The sequence below is a fragment of the Pagrus major genome, chromosome 20 (assembly GCF_040436345.1).
Source record: "Pagrus major chromosome 20, Pma_NU_1.0".
NCBI lineage: Eukaryota > Metazoa > Chordata > Actinopteri > Spariformes > Sparidae > Pagrus > Pagrus major.
This window is the reverse complement of record NC_133234.1, coordinates 11,757,786-11,774,285: the sequence shown is the minus strand read 5'-3', so window position 1 is coordinate 11,774,285 and position 16,500 is coordinate 11,757,786. Positions and strand designations below refer to the sequence as shown.

Below are 16,500 nucleotides of genomic sequence, written 5' to 3'. Positions count from 1 at the left end.
GGTTTGATTGGCGAGATGGACTGGCTCACAATGTGCACAGCTGCAGCAACCAATTTTGACCTCTGCGAAGGATCCCTTATTTACTATTCAACTTCAACATTAGTCTTAATGGTCTTATTAAGGACACCTATTTAATCCTTGATTATAGGGAATGATGACTGGTTGCAGCTCTGAGTAGACATCAAGGCTGTTCGGCATGAAATTGCCACCAATTACCAAGAAAATGCCACCGCTGCTGACGACTGCACCATCATTAGATCTTGGCCAATTATTCCTCCTCAGTTCTATAAAATAAGAGCCAGTGAGACTGACAGAGAACATCGTACCCACCCTCAAACCTCCTTTCTCCCAACCCCCCCTCCCCAGTGTCAGCACAGCTCCAGCACGGCCAAGCTCTTCTGCAATCGGCTTTGACTTCTTAGCGGCCGTGTGGTCTCTGCATACTTTTAACAAGCTCTGTCATTTCGCAGTGCAAACACGGGATGCCACGGATAAGCCTTGGGGACTGGTATGCGGCATTAAGGACCTGATCCGCATAGATCAGACTTTTGCAAAAGCGCCTGGTCCTTGAGCGTCTAAGACTGTGTGCTTCAATGTCACACCAGTGAAAGTAATCACAGCTTTTCATCAGATAATCTGTTGTTGTCCTCACTAATGACGTGGGAGGCACTGCTTGGCTTACATATTTATATGTAAATATGCAACCCACTTCCTCAAAGAAAAAATTATGTACGCACATCACCAATAAATTTGCCTAGTCCTGTCCTCCCTCCCGCTGGATCAAATAAAAAAACAAACTCTTACTTACCTCTGAAACCTAATGAAGTCGCCTACACTCAACCAGAATTGATACACATACAGAAAGGCACTTACAAAATGCGACAGCTTTTCTCTGAGTCAGCTACACTCAGAGTTCAGGTGGTACTATTCCAAATATGATATGACATGTCCGTGGGTTAGGAAAAATAGATTTATTACATAAGGCAAAGAGAGGGAGTTAAATATAGATTGGAATCCATTGACGGTAACAAAACATATGGCCGAACAAACCGGGTTATTGAAAGGATTAATGGACGATGGAAAATAAATTTATGGGAGGATACATTTTATGTAACGTGTCAATAGTGTGATGAAGTCTATGAAATATCTTGAAGGGGATCTTGATCAGATGGAGGTATGGAAAGTAATAATACAGGTGTCCTGGATCTCTTCCAGAATTCAGCAGGCTCGCCCTATTATGATGAAGCATGTTGGGATTATAATCAAAATATTCCCTCCTCCAGCAAGTTGACGTTTAGCAGTTTATAAGATGAATCTTTAACTGGTGCCCTGGGATGCGCTGACAAAATGACATAAAACCTGCAAATATCTGAACAAATTGGATTTGGGAATAGTTTTATCTCTGCGCAGAGAAGCAAATTAATGAAAAGGACATACCGCTGGGCCTGGAGACGTTTTTACCATTTTTGTTCACTGACAAGACTTGAAAAGAAATAAGTGAGTGATAAAAGTTTCTTTCCTAATGGAAAATGTCACCTGGAGAGCCAGTTTAGAAATATTAGTTGATAAGTAGTAAAAGAGAAATGTGACTCCATCTGAATGAAGAAATGTATTCATTCAGTTACTTAAAAAAATAATATTGGGAGTCAGACTGGAAGCACTTAGAATGTAGCAATCTTTTTGTTAGCGCCCGCATTCGGTCAGTTCACAGCTTCAATGCTTGAACGTATGAAGATGCTTCATCTCTCCAAATCTGAGTAATGATTGTTTTTTTCGTTGACACATGCACACACTCTTACGCTCTGACCCTGTGGTGACATTGCAGGGTTTTGGATCCATGGATTGCTCTTGTCATGGCAACCATGAATTGGCATCCTTGGATACCACGGTCTCATCGTCGTCGTCAGCTGCACTCTTTTCTTCCTCACCATTGTTGTTGTTTGATCTCTCTCCTTCCCTTTCTTTCTCTCTCTGTTTTAACACAGCCTATTTAGGTTCCCTACATCCGCTCCTTAACCCTTAATTGCTCTTCACTGTATGTATTTATCAAAGTCCATATCACCTGACGAGTTAATTTTGAATCTCTGGACAACAGATATTTATGCCCTTGTCCACAGGTATACGGATTTTATGCAATACAAACATTTTCCTGTGTGTTTTTGCCTCTCGTTCACATGCAAATGTAGCGACAGTCGGTCTAATTATAACTTAACTTAGAGGTTCTCGACAGGACACGACTGGAGACGCTGTGAGTGGTGCTGGCTCAGGCATGTGTGAGCTGACCAATCAGAGGAGACTGGGTATTCAGGAGGGGGGCCTTAAAAAGACAGGAGGTAAAACAGAGCATTTCAGACAGGGGGAATACAGAGCTGCAGCACTGATGTGTTTTTTGAGCATTAAAGCATGTAAACCTATTTTAGTAGTAACCAAAAATAAGATCATGAACCTGAAAAAGAACATAATATGTCTCCTTTAAAATGAATAAGCTCACTACGCATGTAGGAATGTTTTTCTCTGGTGTATGACGTTTCATTGACATAGACTCTATTGCCACCAGCTGGCCCTCCATGCTTATTTGAGCATGTGGAATAGAGTTCACTCCTCGTATGTTGGATTGATGTCACGGATCCACGCACCAACCCAGATTCCATTGTTGAACGTTTTAATGAATAAATGTAACTATGTAATAATGCAATTTTAAGCCCATAGCCATAGTGTTGTAGCACAAATTATTTAAAGGAGACATACCCCCTCCTGAATACACAGTCTCCTCTGATTGGTCAGCTCACACACGCCTGACCCAGCACCACTAACAACCACAGACCAGTTGTGCTAAATCAATTCTTACGTGCCAGACTAGCTGCTAGGCATACATTTTGCAAATGTGTGACGTGGTGACATAGTGTGTTGTCAGTGTTTTCAGTGTTTTCTGTAGGAGAGAGGAGCTTCTGTTGGTGCCGACTTTGAGCTTTTTAACTTTTAAGATCTTTTGCATGCACAAGCACCTATATGTATCATTGAAGGAAAGGGAAAAAAAACAACAAAAAAGCATAATAGAGTTAGACATACAGATCGGCCTTTCACTGCACAATGAATCTGCCATACTGTAACACAAGACAATCTGGAACTGAGTGAGTTTCTAGCTTTGAGATAGTTTAGTCTCGAAACACAGAAAAGTAAGACAACAACTTGTAATGTCTGTAAAGCCAACATTCTGAGGGGTGGAAGTCGTACTGCATCATACAGCCAGATGTAGGTAATTGGATTGGAGCTCAAATAAAGTGGATCAGTGCATCTCTAGTTTGCATTCTCATGTGTATAGAGATATTTTATAAAATAAAGGTTGTGTGGACATATTTTGTATTTTAAGAGGACAGAATGTGTGTACAAGGCCTTAGTCTCCCAGTCTTCTGTCCGTGGTGCTTTTTGCCTTTTACTTGCTGCCTGATGTTAAAAGGATCAATTAGAGTCAATAGAGATCCTCACTAAGCTAATGTTAGCTGGCCTGCCCACTCACTCACCCACTGGCTCACTCAATCTTTCCAACTGTTGCTAATAGTATTCCCTACGGACATGATGGCTAAACCTGTTTGGGTGTTACCAGAGCAACCGGCTACTCTATTTATAGGTATTAAACAAAGTTAGATACCAGTTGTTGTGTGTGGGAGCTTGTTAGGACAAATTAGAAACGAGCTGTGCACGTACGCAAGTCCATTGACTGTGATTATGCCAGAGAAGGATTTGTTTTCTTTGTCATGGCTGGATTTAGACTTGCACTGATCCCTGTGTGTTGAATTTGAAGGGCCTCAACCTGACAACACAGTTTATAACTACAAAAACTATAAAAAGCTAAAAAGAAACCTCCAAGCCATAAAATATGCAACACTCTGTGTGAAATAGTCCTTTTATATGCCCTTTATAGAACAGCCTCTACCTTCCTTTCCTTGTTTCACCCTTAATATTCCGCCTCAGTGGTCTGACAACAAAGATTTTGCATTCATATTCACAATCAATACCTCATTAGTGTTTTCAATGCCTCTCCCTTTTCTCTCTCTCTTTGCACTCTCTTTCATTGCAGTTGACCTAACAAGTTTTGTGGAGGATACTGGGAGGAACCAATTTTCAAAATGCCCGTGGCGACATCCAGCTCTGACTCCGGTAAGTGGCTCGGCCTCGCTATGACGAAGGGCATCTCTGTGTGTGTGTGTCAGTGACAGCGAGAGAGATATCAAGAGAGAGGGAACAGGGAGGAGATACTGAACGGCTGAAGATTATTCCCGCACTCAGGACATGTATCTCATCTCCTGAGTTCTAATGTGACTTAATGAGCTGGCTAATGGAGCGCTAAAACTCCAGCCTTAGATCAGTCATGCCTCGAAGGATTTGCAGTTGTATCCTTCGCGGCCCTGCACTCTTGCACACATGCAAGTTAAATCTAGCACTGGAGGCCAGTAGTGCTAATGCGCACGAGTGCATGCACCGACACGCACATGCTCGCACACAAATATACGTTCTAATTTTCTTTGGAGGCATTGGGTGAGTGTTTTATTATGGATTGTACGACATAGTATGCTGTGAATGACTGATTGGCAAAGGTATTTGCAATTATTGGTTTGATTATCAGTTAATCTGCCAATTATTTTCACGATTAATCGATTAATAGTTTTGTTTTTTTCTTTACTGGCATAAACGTACAATGTGTGTATGTAGTCAGTATTGTAAAAAAGTACCCAAAGTCATACTTGTGCTATTGTGGTAAAACATTACTTTGGTAAAAGTGAAAGTCACTAATACGAAGGTACTTAAGAATCAGAAGAAATTTCCAGGCAGTAAATAGACTGAAGTATCAAAAGTACAAGTAAAAGTAAATTCTACATATACGATGTATGTACGTATATATTGTATAAGTGTCTACCAATTGTCAGAGCCAATATTAATTCTTTTTCCGATTATCAGAATGTTTTCTTTATTTAAATCTAATTGTCAATAAAATAAATTAATTTAAAAATGTGCTTCTTTGGCTCTGATGCAGCATGCCATCTGCAAAGTAACTAGTAACTAAAGTTATCAAATAAATGTAGTAGAGTAAAAAGTACAATATTTGACTCCAAATGTAGTGGTGGGGAAGTATAAAGTAGTAGACAATTTAAATACTCAAGTACAAGTACCTCAAAAATGGAATTAAGCACAGTACTTGAGTAAATGTACTCAGTTACATTCAATCAGTGAATGCAATTATTAAATGTCAGCGGTGGTTTGAAAACTGTCTAATGCAGCAACACTGAGCCCAAGAAACATTTGCGTAAGGGGATAATAAAGTCGTATCGCATCACATCATATTAACATCGTGAAAAATGCTCATCACAATCTCCAAGAACCCAAAGTGACGTCGGAAACAATTACTTACTAATTTTCTTTCAATCGACTGATCTATAAATTAACTAATCACTGCAGCTCAATATCACCTTTCGGGCCATAGTTACTTGTTCAATTCCTATTTTGTCTTACCAAATTCAACATTTATTTGAAGGAGGGTGTTTGATATCTTTGAAATGGATCAAAATGTAATGGTGTTTTTCATGTTAGCAGACAGTTTGATACTACTTCAAGGCTGCTGTGAAAAATTTTAAACATTATATAACTTTTTAACCTTTAAAATAACCATTTCAAAATCATTTTGATGGTACAGTGTCTTGTAACAGGGTGAATGGTGTCTCTGTCACAGCCACTCGGCCCCCCTGTCACTTATTTTCAACACATAACACTGTCATGACGTAATGAGTTTTGTTTGTAGTTGGCACCTACAGTACATCTGACAAATTGTTATGGACCTGGGATTTGTATTTATGACAGTGGTGTTTCACTCAGAAACTGCGGGGGCCGCCAGATCGCACAAAATGCCAATCTCTACAATAACGTTAATGAGGTTAAAATACAATCTCCGAAATATTTGTGTTTTCCATAACTGAATAATTAAGTTGTTCTCAGAGGAAAATAAGGTCCCCAGAACACTGTTTGAAGCTAGAAAGGTGGCAGGGTCCGCCACATATAAACAAAATAAAACAGTATGAAATTGTGTTGTCCTTTAAGGTCAGTTTGTTTATTCAGTTTATTCAGTCAAAAAAACAAAGAGTTTGTTTATTTAGTTTGTTTGGGCAATTAAAACATCAGTCAATAAATATCTTTCTCTTCTTCTTCCCCAAAACTATGTTGTGCACCTTTTATTTAAAGCAATGATTTTGTACACACATTCAATCTGGCACTTCACAACAGACAGCAGGAGTCAGTGCAATAACTGAAACATGGCAACTGCACCCAAGAGTGCACCATGTGTTGCGCAGGAACCCAGGCTATATAAACTGGTAGATAAAACTGATCCCAGAATATAAAACATGAGACTGAATTTGTCCAAAATACCAACAAATGTATTACACCCTTGATGATGATCCTATTGATGGGATGTTTTAGATATATGCCTTGACATTGATATCAGAGTTGAATATGTAGCACTGTGACAACAGTACAATTAATTTTCCTTGTTTGAGCGCCAAAAACGGTGCCCACATTAAACTCTAAACTGGCATGTAGCCACACTTCCATGCATTTCCTCTTCACTCATCGCTGTAGGCATTTGATCGAGACACATAAAAGATTGAAAAGCCGCGGCCAGATGTCTGAGAAATTAAGCGTCTAAGTATATTGGTTAACAGAGGACCACATCTGAAACTTAAAGCTTTATAGTGTATTATCGTGTGGTAATAAACTGCCGCAGTCAGCTGGCGAATAGAGAAATAGAGGGAGAAAAGTGTTTTCCACAGAGAGTTAAAATATGTGTGGAGTTTCTGTTTTTGTAATGGGCTGTCAGTCAGTGTTGATTTGTACACTGGCCGAGGGCTTAGTCTGGATGACTGGCATTTTTAGTAACACACAGTAGATTGTTTCTCCAAACCAATTCATGTCTTTGTTTAATTTAAAAAGCAAGGCTATTTTTTGCACGAGCTTCAAGAAGGGTCAGAGAAGGGTCACCTTTATAGATATTCAGACATTTTTCAAAGGAACTCAGATAAGCATTTCCTGGATTTATAAGCAGAAAGCACAAATATAAATTCACCCAGTAAGCACCCATCACTTACAGAGCATCTGCAAGGCTCGCTTTGTTTGTACCTGTGTCTGTGATGTAATAGTAATGGAGGGTCATCTCTCACATATGTGTCAGCTCCCTACGCACCGCCTCTTTCACCGATCCCCCTTCCCTACGAGCCAACCTTCTGCTGCTCTTTCCCCCAGTTAACCCCCACAGGGAAGCCTGGAAGGAAAAAAATCGCCCTGCCTCCTTTTCTCCATCTTCCAAGAGAAAGCATCATACTTCCCCCACCCCTTCCCTTTCTCATGCACACACAACCCTCTCTCGTTTCCATTCATTCATGCGGAGGAGAAGACGCTCAGCCAGGCATAGCTTATACACATTCATGTCAAGAGCAGGTGAAGAGGGAGGAGAGAGCGAAGGAGCCTCTTTGGCAGGAAGAGGAGAGAGGCAGGGATAGATAGGGAGGGAGAGAGAGGGAGATCTCTCAGTCTGCCTCAGATACCGTATTGGGTGTGTTACTGTAGAGAGGTGTTGTTCACCATGGCCGGCACCGTGTTTGGAAGGCTCTCCCTGGAGGAGGGGGACTCAGCCAACTCCCTGGAGGGCCTGGAAATCAAGCTGGGGGGAGAAGGTAAGCACACAAGAAGTCCCTACCTGCCGTGTGTGAGGGATACAGGACGGTTTATAAGACAGATGACTTCTCCGGCTATGGACAGAGAGCGTGGAGAAGCCGTGATCTACGGTTGAATCACTGTTTTCTAAGCAGGTGACAATGTGCTCACGTTGGCGGACGAGGGCATGAGTTGGTGTTTTAAATTCGCAATGCACCTGCACCTGATGCGCTGGTCCAAACCTCCAGAGTGTGATGAAGATGAGCAGAGACAGATTAGGACCCAGGGCAGCATGTTATGTTCAGGAACCTGAGGCAAGGAAGGGAAGAGAGCAAGGTGCAGTGAAAACAAAGCCATATTTCCTTTCTGTTTATTGAATTTACAACGAGTGCCTTATTGTAACGTGAGGAATGCACTTTGAGACAAGTGTGGAAAAGAAAAGAAGTCATTAGAAGAGGAAGAGCCTGTGTAAAAGCAAGTATTTGTTGTTTGAATGATAATGAACAGATAGTGGGAAGTACCATTCACTCTCTTCATTATTAATGCAGTTTGTTAATAATACATGTGGATGCATACCACACAGTCATATGTTCTCCCCGTATCTATTTATGAACTTGTGTCTGTTTGATGAAGTCATGTTAAATTAGTCGAGGTAAGCAGCATCATTACATCATTGCCAAGTGTATTGCATGTCACATAGTATACAGTGTTGCAAGATATCCTCTGCTTGGTAATGTAGCCTGACAAGACAGCAGTGACAGCCGTAATGAATCACATTTTCTGTCAAAGCATTTGCATCCTGTCTATCAGTTCAGAGTGTGTGTGTGTGTGTGTGTGTGTGTGTGTGTGTGTGTGTGTGTGTGTGTGTGTGTGTGTGTGTGTGTGTGTGTGTGTGTGTGTGTGTGTGTGTGAGAGAGAGGGAGAGACCTCCTGTGCATTGTACATTCATGGTGAGTAGGTAGGGGGTCATTCATATGCAACAGTGTTCTGATCAGAGACGGCATGCCTGGATGTGTCAGACTCACAACCTTCAAATAACTTGGTGGCTCTCTCACTTTCTCCCCCCCACACACACACACATTTAACACACAGACTCTCTTCTCTCCGAACCCCTCACACTATCACAGGAGTGTTCTGTTTGCCTACCGGACTAATGAAGCAGTAGTCAAACACAGATGATGGATCATTGAGTACTGCATGTTGGTAGGATTAGGCTGTCAGAGATAATCGCAGGGTTTCAAGAGAATGGGACAATTTAATTCTGTTCTGGCTGAGGGTATTCGATAATGTGGTGACACTGGCAATTATTTCATCCGCGTCACACCCTGAAGATCTGTGTTTGCTCTTTCATTAACCGCCGCAGGGAAAAATAAATGTGCAGTCAACGTCAAAATGTTTGGAGTTCAGTCGGTAAACTTGTTCGTGTCGGTTCCCCTGCAAAACTTCACATGAAATTATCCTGCCCTCGCCATCTGGGTGAGGTGTAATGGGAGTTGCTGTTGTCTCCAGTGGTGACCTTCAGCCAGCTAATAAGGCAATCCAGCCCGCGCCCTGTATCATGCCAGCTTGGAACTAGCATCACCATGGCAATGTGGTGGCTTAAATGGCAGCTTTAAAGTCCCTCGTTCCTCCTGATTGGCTCCCCAAGACAGAAGGGGTCAGGGTTACAGTGTTTCCTCAAGAAATGTTGCCTTTCATGGGACAGTCATGCACACTGCAATGCTTAAGACAGTTTCATTTTCACAAATTCAACTAGAATGTCAGGGAGTTTCTTACAGAATATCTTGTGAAGTCAGTAGAATAATAGATTAAAAAGGACAAATTACAAACACTATTAACCTGACAACACACATTTTCAGTAAACGGATATATATTGTACAGTATTTTAAGGTCCAGTGAGTAGGATTAGGAAGAAAAGGGTCATTACAAGGCAACGGAAATACAACATGTCATGGTTTGAGTTTTTGGTTGAGTTATTTCCTGTTTGAAGTTCTGTCCTCATGTGTCATGTTGCATTTTATTTAAAGAAAAAAAGATTTGGCTATGTGTAGTTTTTGTTCTTCTGCAGAATGTGCTATTGCTCAAAATAACTGCTACAAGGATGTTTTTCTGTGTCTTGGATTCGTCAAAACCTTCAATAAAGTTCAAGTACAATATCAAAAGTGCAATATATCAGATTTGGCCACCTGTTAAATTCATACTTCAAAAAAAAAAGAGGGCAGAGTATCATCAGAGTAACTGCTAAATGCTGCTCACTTTAGCTGTCGCTAGCTAGTGAGTTCAGTTAGCCGTGCAGATAGTGGCCCTGTTGGGAACTGGAGGTACAAAGTGCTATAACAAGACAGGATGGCCTAGGTTAGCTGGTTAGCGTGCTAACTCCAGCAGAAATCTCTGCAACACAATACATAGATGTGTTTGACATTTTTGAATGTTTTAAACTTAAATTCATAAATGTTGCACTGTTAAGCTTTATTACCAGGTTACTAGGACTAAAATCAATCAATCAGATTTTATTTGTATAGCATTTGTCACAGCAAGCACTAAAAAACATGAATTTAGGAACATGGAAATCTTGAGTAAAAGAATAAAATAAAACGCTATTGTTAATGAAATACAGAAATTAAACACTGTCATTAAAACAATACATAAATAAAACATCATAATTGATAAAATACATACAATGGGTCAGTCTGAGACCACCAGTCAAAACAAACCCTGCACCCGTCCTGAATATAACACGATCCTCTCTGCTACAAACGACAACACAGGCGCAAAAATCCAACTCCTCATATAGTGAATGCATGTGATCGATAGTGTTCAGCTTGCCTGGATAAGTTTATGGCCCTGAACATCCGTAGTACACCTACATCCACATTACGAGTGATTTCAATTATTTTGGCTGATTAGATGTCCTCTGAGGACTGTGTGGGCGTGTACACACTGCAGTTGATTGACTCTCACTCTCACACTCCTGTTATCTTTATTGAACCTGTTAGAGGGGAAAATGATCTCAATCATTCTTATGCTGTTTTCACGTCATTGACTGTAATTATGAGCAACTGAGTTGGAAAACCGGTTCTTGTCAGCCTCCAACTCGGCTGCAATGTCTCCCACTTGGTGAAAAAAGATACAGAAGTGTCAAAAAACAACTGATCAAACATTTACATCAAAATAGAATCAAACATTAACACTATTACAGTCATTTCAAGTAGTCTAAAGGAGCTATGCATAAATCATTTAGCTGTAACTTTAACTCGTTATAGTTTCGACAGTTTCAGCGATTTAAATGATGTGACTACAAGGCTAACAGTGGGGGCTATCATGCTGTTGAATATCAGCCTGCACGCACATTTGTTCAGCCTAACATTGTTGAAACAGTTGCTTGACATTAACTGCCTGGCGCTAGCACCATTCAAATGTTTAGGAAGGAAGTGCGCTTTGGGACAAGGTGACACAGAGGTGCCAAGGGAATTTAAAAAAAGGCACATAGTAAAAATGATGATATGGATCGATATTTTCACGTTGTATCAATCACGTTGGATCATTGAATCTATAAATCAGTACAGATTGATGTATAATTACACCCCTAGTCTACAACTCATTGCCTGTATAAATATGGATGGAGTTTTCTGGTCTGAAAAGTGAGGCCAATGTGGAAGTGCCTTAAATGTAAATTTTGTTCACTATTCAGAGGTGACTTGGTGGTTGCAGAAGTCTGACTGTATGTAAGCTTATGAGAAAATGACCCTACTTCTCACTTGATTTATTACCTCTGAAAACAGTTTCTAATGAGTTTATGGTCTCAGCCATTAGTTTCAAGGCTTCTTCAAAACAGCATGATATTCATTTTGCAAATTAAAATACAATTTAGAGTAAGATAAACAATAAAGAAGGGTGTACTTCAGATAGGGGCTACCTTGTGATTGACAAGTCCTACACTGCATGTTCTCAGGTTCTCAATCAGATCCAGTCAGGTTATCCTCCCCTGGCCCACCCCCTTATCCAAAAATAGTCACTTCTGTCTCTAAAAAAACAAAGATGTAACGTAATACCAAACTCGAGGTTTTGAAACTTTATCACAGTTGGTTTACACTCGCTACAACTGCATTTGTACAGCAGATAATTCAAATAATGCAATTTTCTGCAGTAAGCTAAGCAGATGAGGGGAGCATTTTTATTTGAAAGCCAAGCCTGTTCAAGTTACACTAAGTACATTACACAATGGATGTGCCCACACATGCTTTCACACAACGTTCTCTGAACTTGTCATGATGAGCCAGCCTGTCAGCGCTGCTCCATGAAGAGGATGTTGACTTAATTTTCCTGAGTTGAACACACATCCACCAGAGCAGTGTTCTTTAGCTGTAATAGCTGTATTCTGCATGCATTTTGAATTAGTGAAAGAAAATACTTCAGACTGATTGCACTCTGCAAGGACATCAAGCTGGAAAAAACTGAAGCACATGCCGTGAACGGATGAATTAAAGTTGTTCTTTAGTCATAAATGATTAAACGGTTGTGGTACACACAATGGAATATGCTCCAATCCAATATAATTCTCCACCACTGTGTTAGACATTCATCTTTTGCTTCCTGAGGGATTGATAGTAATTATATTTTGCTGGAGAGCAGGGAGCAAAATCAAATCCAAGAGTAACCTTAAAGTATTTAATAAAGTCTGTTGAGGCCCAGGAGTATTTTAATTTAGAGAGGTGACTTTGGCGATTCGACATAGTTTCGATTTTCATCAGTAACATGCCTTTTTTACAGAGAATAAGGCTTCCGTAACTTCCATCAGTGTGTTCGGGAGACAATGAGAATATCAATGAGTTTTTGAGAAGTCTATTCAGAAATCTGTCGGTGTTTCCACAGGACAAAGCAGGTGTTATTTCTGCGGAGTCACACTGCACACTCAGAAGCTTAACATTGACCTTATCATTGAGCGTACCCTGATTAATTACCACCAGGTCTTTGCTAAGAATGACTTTCGATGTCCTGTTCAGTGTAATTCTGGACATACAATGAATTTTAAGTACGTTTTTCAGACTGAAATGTTTTGTAGTAGAATCACTATAACACAGATTAGGCACCTATGAATATACAGTTCGTCCTGGTTTTGTGAGAGGACTGTTAATCCAAGACCTCTAAAAGAGCCAAATAGTGTAAATCAAGACAGCTGTAAGAGTTTTGTGATGAAAATAGTTTGAACTAATTGTGTTTGAGGAGTTTTTCTGACAGTGTTTCAATGAAACATGTGCTTTGGTGTTTTGCTGCTCTCTTGTTCCTTCAGAATTTTACATTTGTATCATCATATCATATCATATTTTTGTGAAATACTCTCCTCTTGTTTCAGTTACTTCACTTCCTGCCTGTTTCCAGCCCTGATCAGTCTCACCTGTCCCTCATTAGCCTTCCCTCTCCAGTGTATCTAGTCTGTGTCTTCCCCTCTGTCTGTGCCAGTTCATTTTTGTTCCTTGCGTCACACAGTCTCCTTTAGATTTTTGGATCTTTACTCGGTTTGTCTGGACCTAGCCTGTTTATCCGACCTTTGATTCCTGCCTGCTCTTTGTTGGATTTCTTTGCCTGCTGTGAGAGCCTTTTCTGGTCCTTACCCATACCTGCCTACAGCATCCCGTAAGCCTTTTGTACTGTGATATTTTGCATTAAGATCATTTCAATGCACCAGCTCTGCAACTCTGCCTCTGAAGTCATCTTTTTCGGTCCTATCCCTTGTATTCCTGTCCTTTTCCCTGCTTGCACATTTGCGTGACATTGTCTGAATTGCATGCACCCAATGTACTGCCTAAGAATTCAGTCACACAGATCTTCATCACAATATTACAAAGCATTTGCAAGCGTTACTATAAAGCAGTTATAATTAGGAATACAACTAAGAACTAATTTGGTTGTCAATTTAATCTGTTATTTTCTGGATTAATAAAGTAGTTGTTTGGTCAATAAGATGTCCATCAGTGTTTTCCAAAGCTTAGAATGACGTCCTCAAAAGTCTTGTTTTGTCACAACCCAAAGATGTTCAGTTTACTGTCATAGAGGAGTAAAGAAATGAGAAAATATTCACATTTAAGAAGCTGGAATCAGAGAATTTTGATATGTTTTATTTCCTAAAGAAATTACTCAAACCGATTTATTAAAATAGTTGGTATCTATTTTAATAATTGACAAATAATCAATTAACTCCAGCTATAATCAATATTTTTGTAGTAAATGTATCATGTGACATGTGAAAGGGGCCGCATTTATTGATAACTCATTGATTAAATGATCTGCATACAGTCATTCATGCATACAAAGCAATATTTTTGCCTTTTTTTTAAGCAAAAATGCTCTAAAAGCCAGTTCACTTCCTGTCAAGACAAATGACCAACACAGTTAGCAACTAGTAGCTAAAGAGCCTCTTGCGAGTTGGTGGAAACCAAAAAAAAGGAACTACACTTACTGTGATAGTCATGGTCTGCTCATTACCTGTTTATGTAATTGTGCCTCGTTCACTTCCCATAATGCTTCTGGGTAGAGTATTTACTGTATTTGTGTTTTTCAGCCCACTTGTTTATCTCAAGAAATTTCATCAGACCAAAAAGTGTTTATTGCCACTGAAAGGATAAGAGTCAGCTGCACACTGCACTCCTCTGTGTTTGAGTCCTCATGAGGATTCATCACGAAGAAACACCAACACGACCACATGTCCCACATCTCTTTCTCCCCTGATCCACCCTCCCTCCCTCCCTTACTGCCGCTACATAGCAACAGAACAACCTTCACTAAGTGCCGGCTAAGAGGTTCATGTTCCTGCACTGTGCTTTAACCACAAACAATAACAGCCCAGATTGTTTGTCTGCCTCCGTGACATTGAGTTTAATTAGAATTCTCCTTGGAGGTGAAGTCGTGCTCAGATGAGACTTGAAGAGACAAAAGCCTTTCACTTTAATTCAGGTTCCTTGTGATTACAGGAAACTGTTATTCTGGTAATCTTTGTCAGAAGGTGATGCAGGAGGCCACCGCAGTCTGTTATTACTGTACATTTGTGTTAGCTGAATGACACATTGCTGACAAAGTAGCGTTGCACCTTTTCTCTAAAGCCGTATTAAAACTAAATGAATCATTACGTGTTTGTTGGCTTTCTTTTATAGTTGCTAACTTTTGGATGTGCCATGTCAGTATTGTAAAAAACAACATGTACTCAAGCATGAAAAGAGCTTTAAATTTTACATCATTTTCCTTGAAGTGTGTGTTCTGTCGAGCACATGTACATGTAGCTGGTTCAGTCTGTCTGCACAACTGAGTCACCTTTTCGGGCTCTTAAACCCTCACTTGCTAAATGGAGTCCTCTAATGGTATCAAGTTACAGTGTGCAGTATAGGGAATTTGGATTCACCGAAGCAGAAAATGACTTTCGCCTGGGTTCTCACCTGTAAAGGCTCAGAGGATGAGGAAAAAACGAGTTTATTATTACGCAAATGTCTACGTGCAGCTTTGAAGCCGGTGTGAGACACGAGCAGAGAGAAGATCAATAGTGTTTATGATTTAAAAAAAAAGTGTAGTTTGGTCCTGGCTGTGCAGTTTTATATGCAGGCTTATGCGAGGGAGGATGGCTTTGACAGAGCGGTATACAGGATAAAATACTCTGCCTGAATGCTAAAGAGGAAGTTTGTTTTTTAAAAAATTTTGCAGCTAGAGAAGTAGAAAATAAATACTGTATGACATTCACACCTCTCCCTGTGTAAACTTTTGACCTGCAAGGCCAATCCTCCATCGTCTATGCTTGGATGCCTTCCAGTGAAATGAGGGAAGCAACCCTGTTTATCCATGTATATAGAGAGAGGAAGGGCAGCGAGACCCCAGAAAGAGGACAAGTTGGATTTTTAATAATCTCTATGAATAATAGAAAGACCTCCGGCTTACTCAGCACTGAGAAAATGGCTATTATTCTCCAGAAACTTTCACACCTTCTCCTGACTCTCAAGTTAAAGTAGGCCTATTATGCTTTTCATTTTCTTTTTATGCTTTTCTTTTCCTTCAGTCTTTTATATAGGTCCTTATGCATGTAAAAGTTAAAAAGGTCAAAGTCCATGCAGACTGGAGCTCCTCTCTCCTACAGAAAACACTGCTCCTGAAACGCCTCGTCAGTAGTCCCGCCTTTAATTCTGTGACTTTGTGACATCACACTACGTCGCCATGTCACACAATTGCATAATTTATACCTAGCGGCTAGTTTGGCATTTAAGAACTAATTTAGCACAGCTGCTCTGTTGTTGTTGTTGTTGTTGTTGTTACCAGTGCTGTGTCAGGCGTGTGTGAGCTGACCAATCAGAGCAGACTGGGTATTCAGGAGGGGGGGGGCCTTAAAGAGACAGGAGCTAAAACAGAGCGTTTCAGACAGAGGGGGAATACAGTGCTGCAGCACTGGACAATCTGAGAAAACTGTGTGTTTTTTGAGCATTAAAGCATGTAAACCTATTCTAGTAGTAATATTATGAACCTGAAAATGAGCATGATATGTCTCCTTTGAGATAACATGGGCACGTGCAAGAAAGTATAAGAATCCCAAAAGCGGAAAGTAGAGAAACAATGAGTAAAAGAGAAATAACTCCACTCATGTAAAGTCAAAGCAGAGAGAGGCTCAACATCGGGAAAAGTGCCGATGTGGCAACAACAGCAGCGTACAGTTGCTGTGATTAAACAGAATTATGCAGGACCTGTAAGCCGAGCCTGCTGGTCTGATATTCTGTGCCAGGCGCATATCTGGCAACTCTCCTGCTGGAGCAGAGCCGCTCTTCATGGGAA

At 40.4% G+C, this 16,500-nt stretch overlaps 1 protein-coding gene across 2 annotated transcripts in view; it reads left to right on the top strand.

Moving 5' to 3' along the window:
* The window catches only part of mpp2b (MAGUK p55 scaffold protein 2b), a 47,414-nt gene that overhangs the window by 9,405 nt on the left and 21,509 nt on the right, over window positions 1-16,500 (top strand). Inside the window, exon 2 of one of the 2 annotated variants that reach the window (XM_073490401.1) lies at window positions 4,079-4,158. In XM_073490401.1, the coding sequence (XP_073346502.1) occupies window positions 4,128-4,158 (31 nt within the window). In that variant the 5' untranslated portion in view covers window positions 4,079-4,127. Of the gene's footprint in view, window positions 1-4,078; window positions 4,159-13,300; window positions 13,333-16,500 lie in introns of those variants that run through there. The other variant, XM_073490402.1, reaches the window with a different exon arrangement.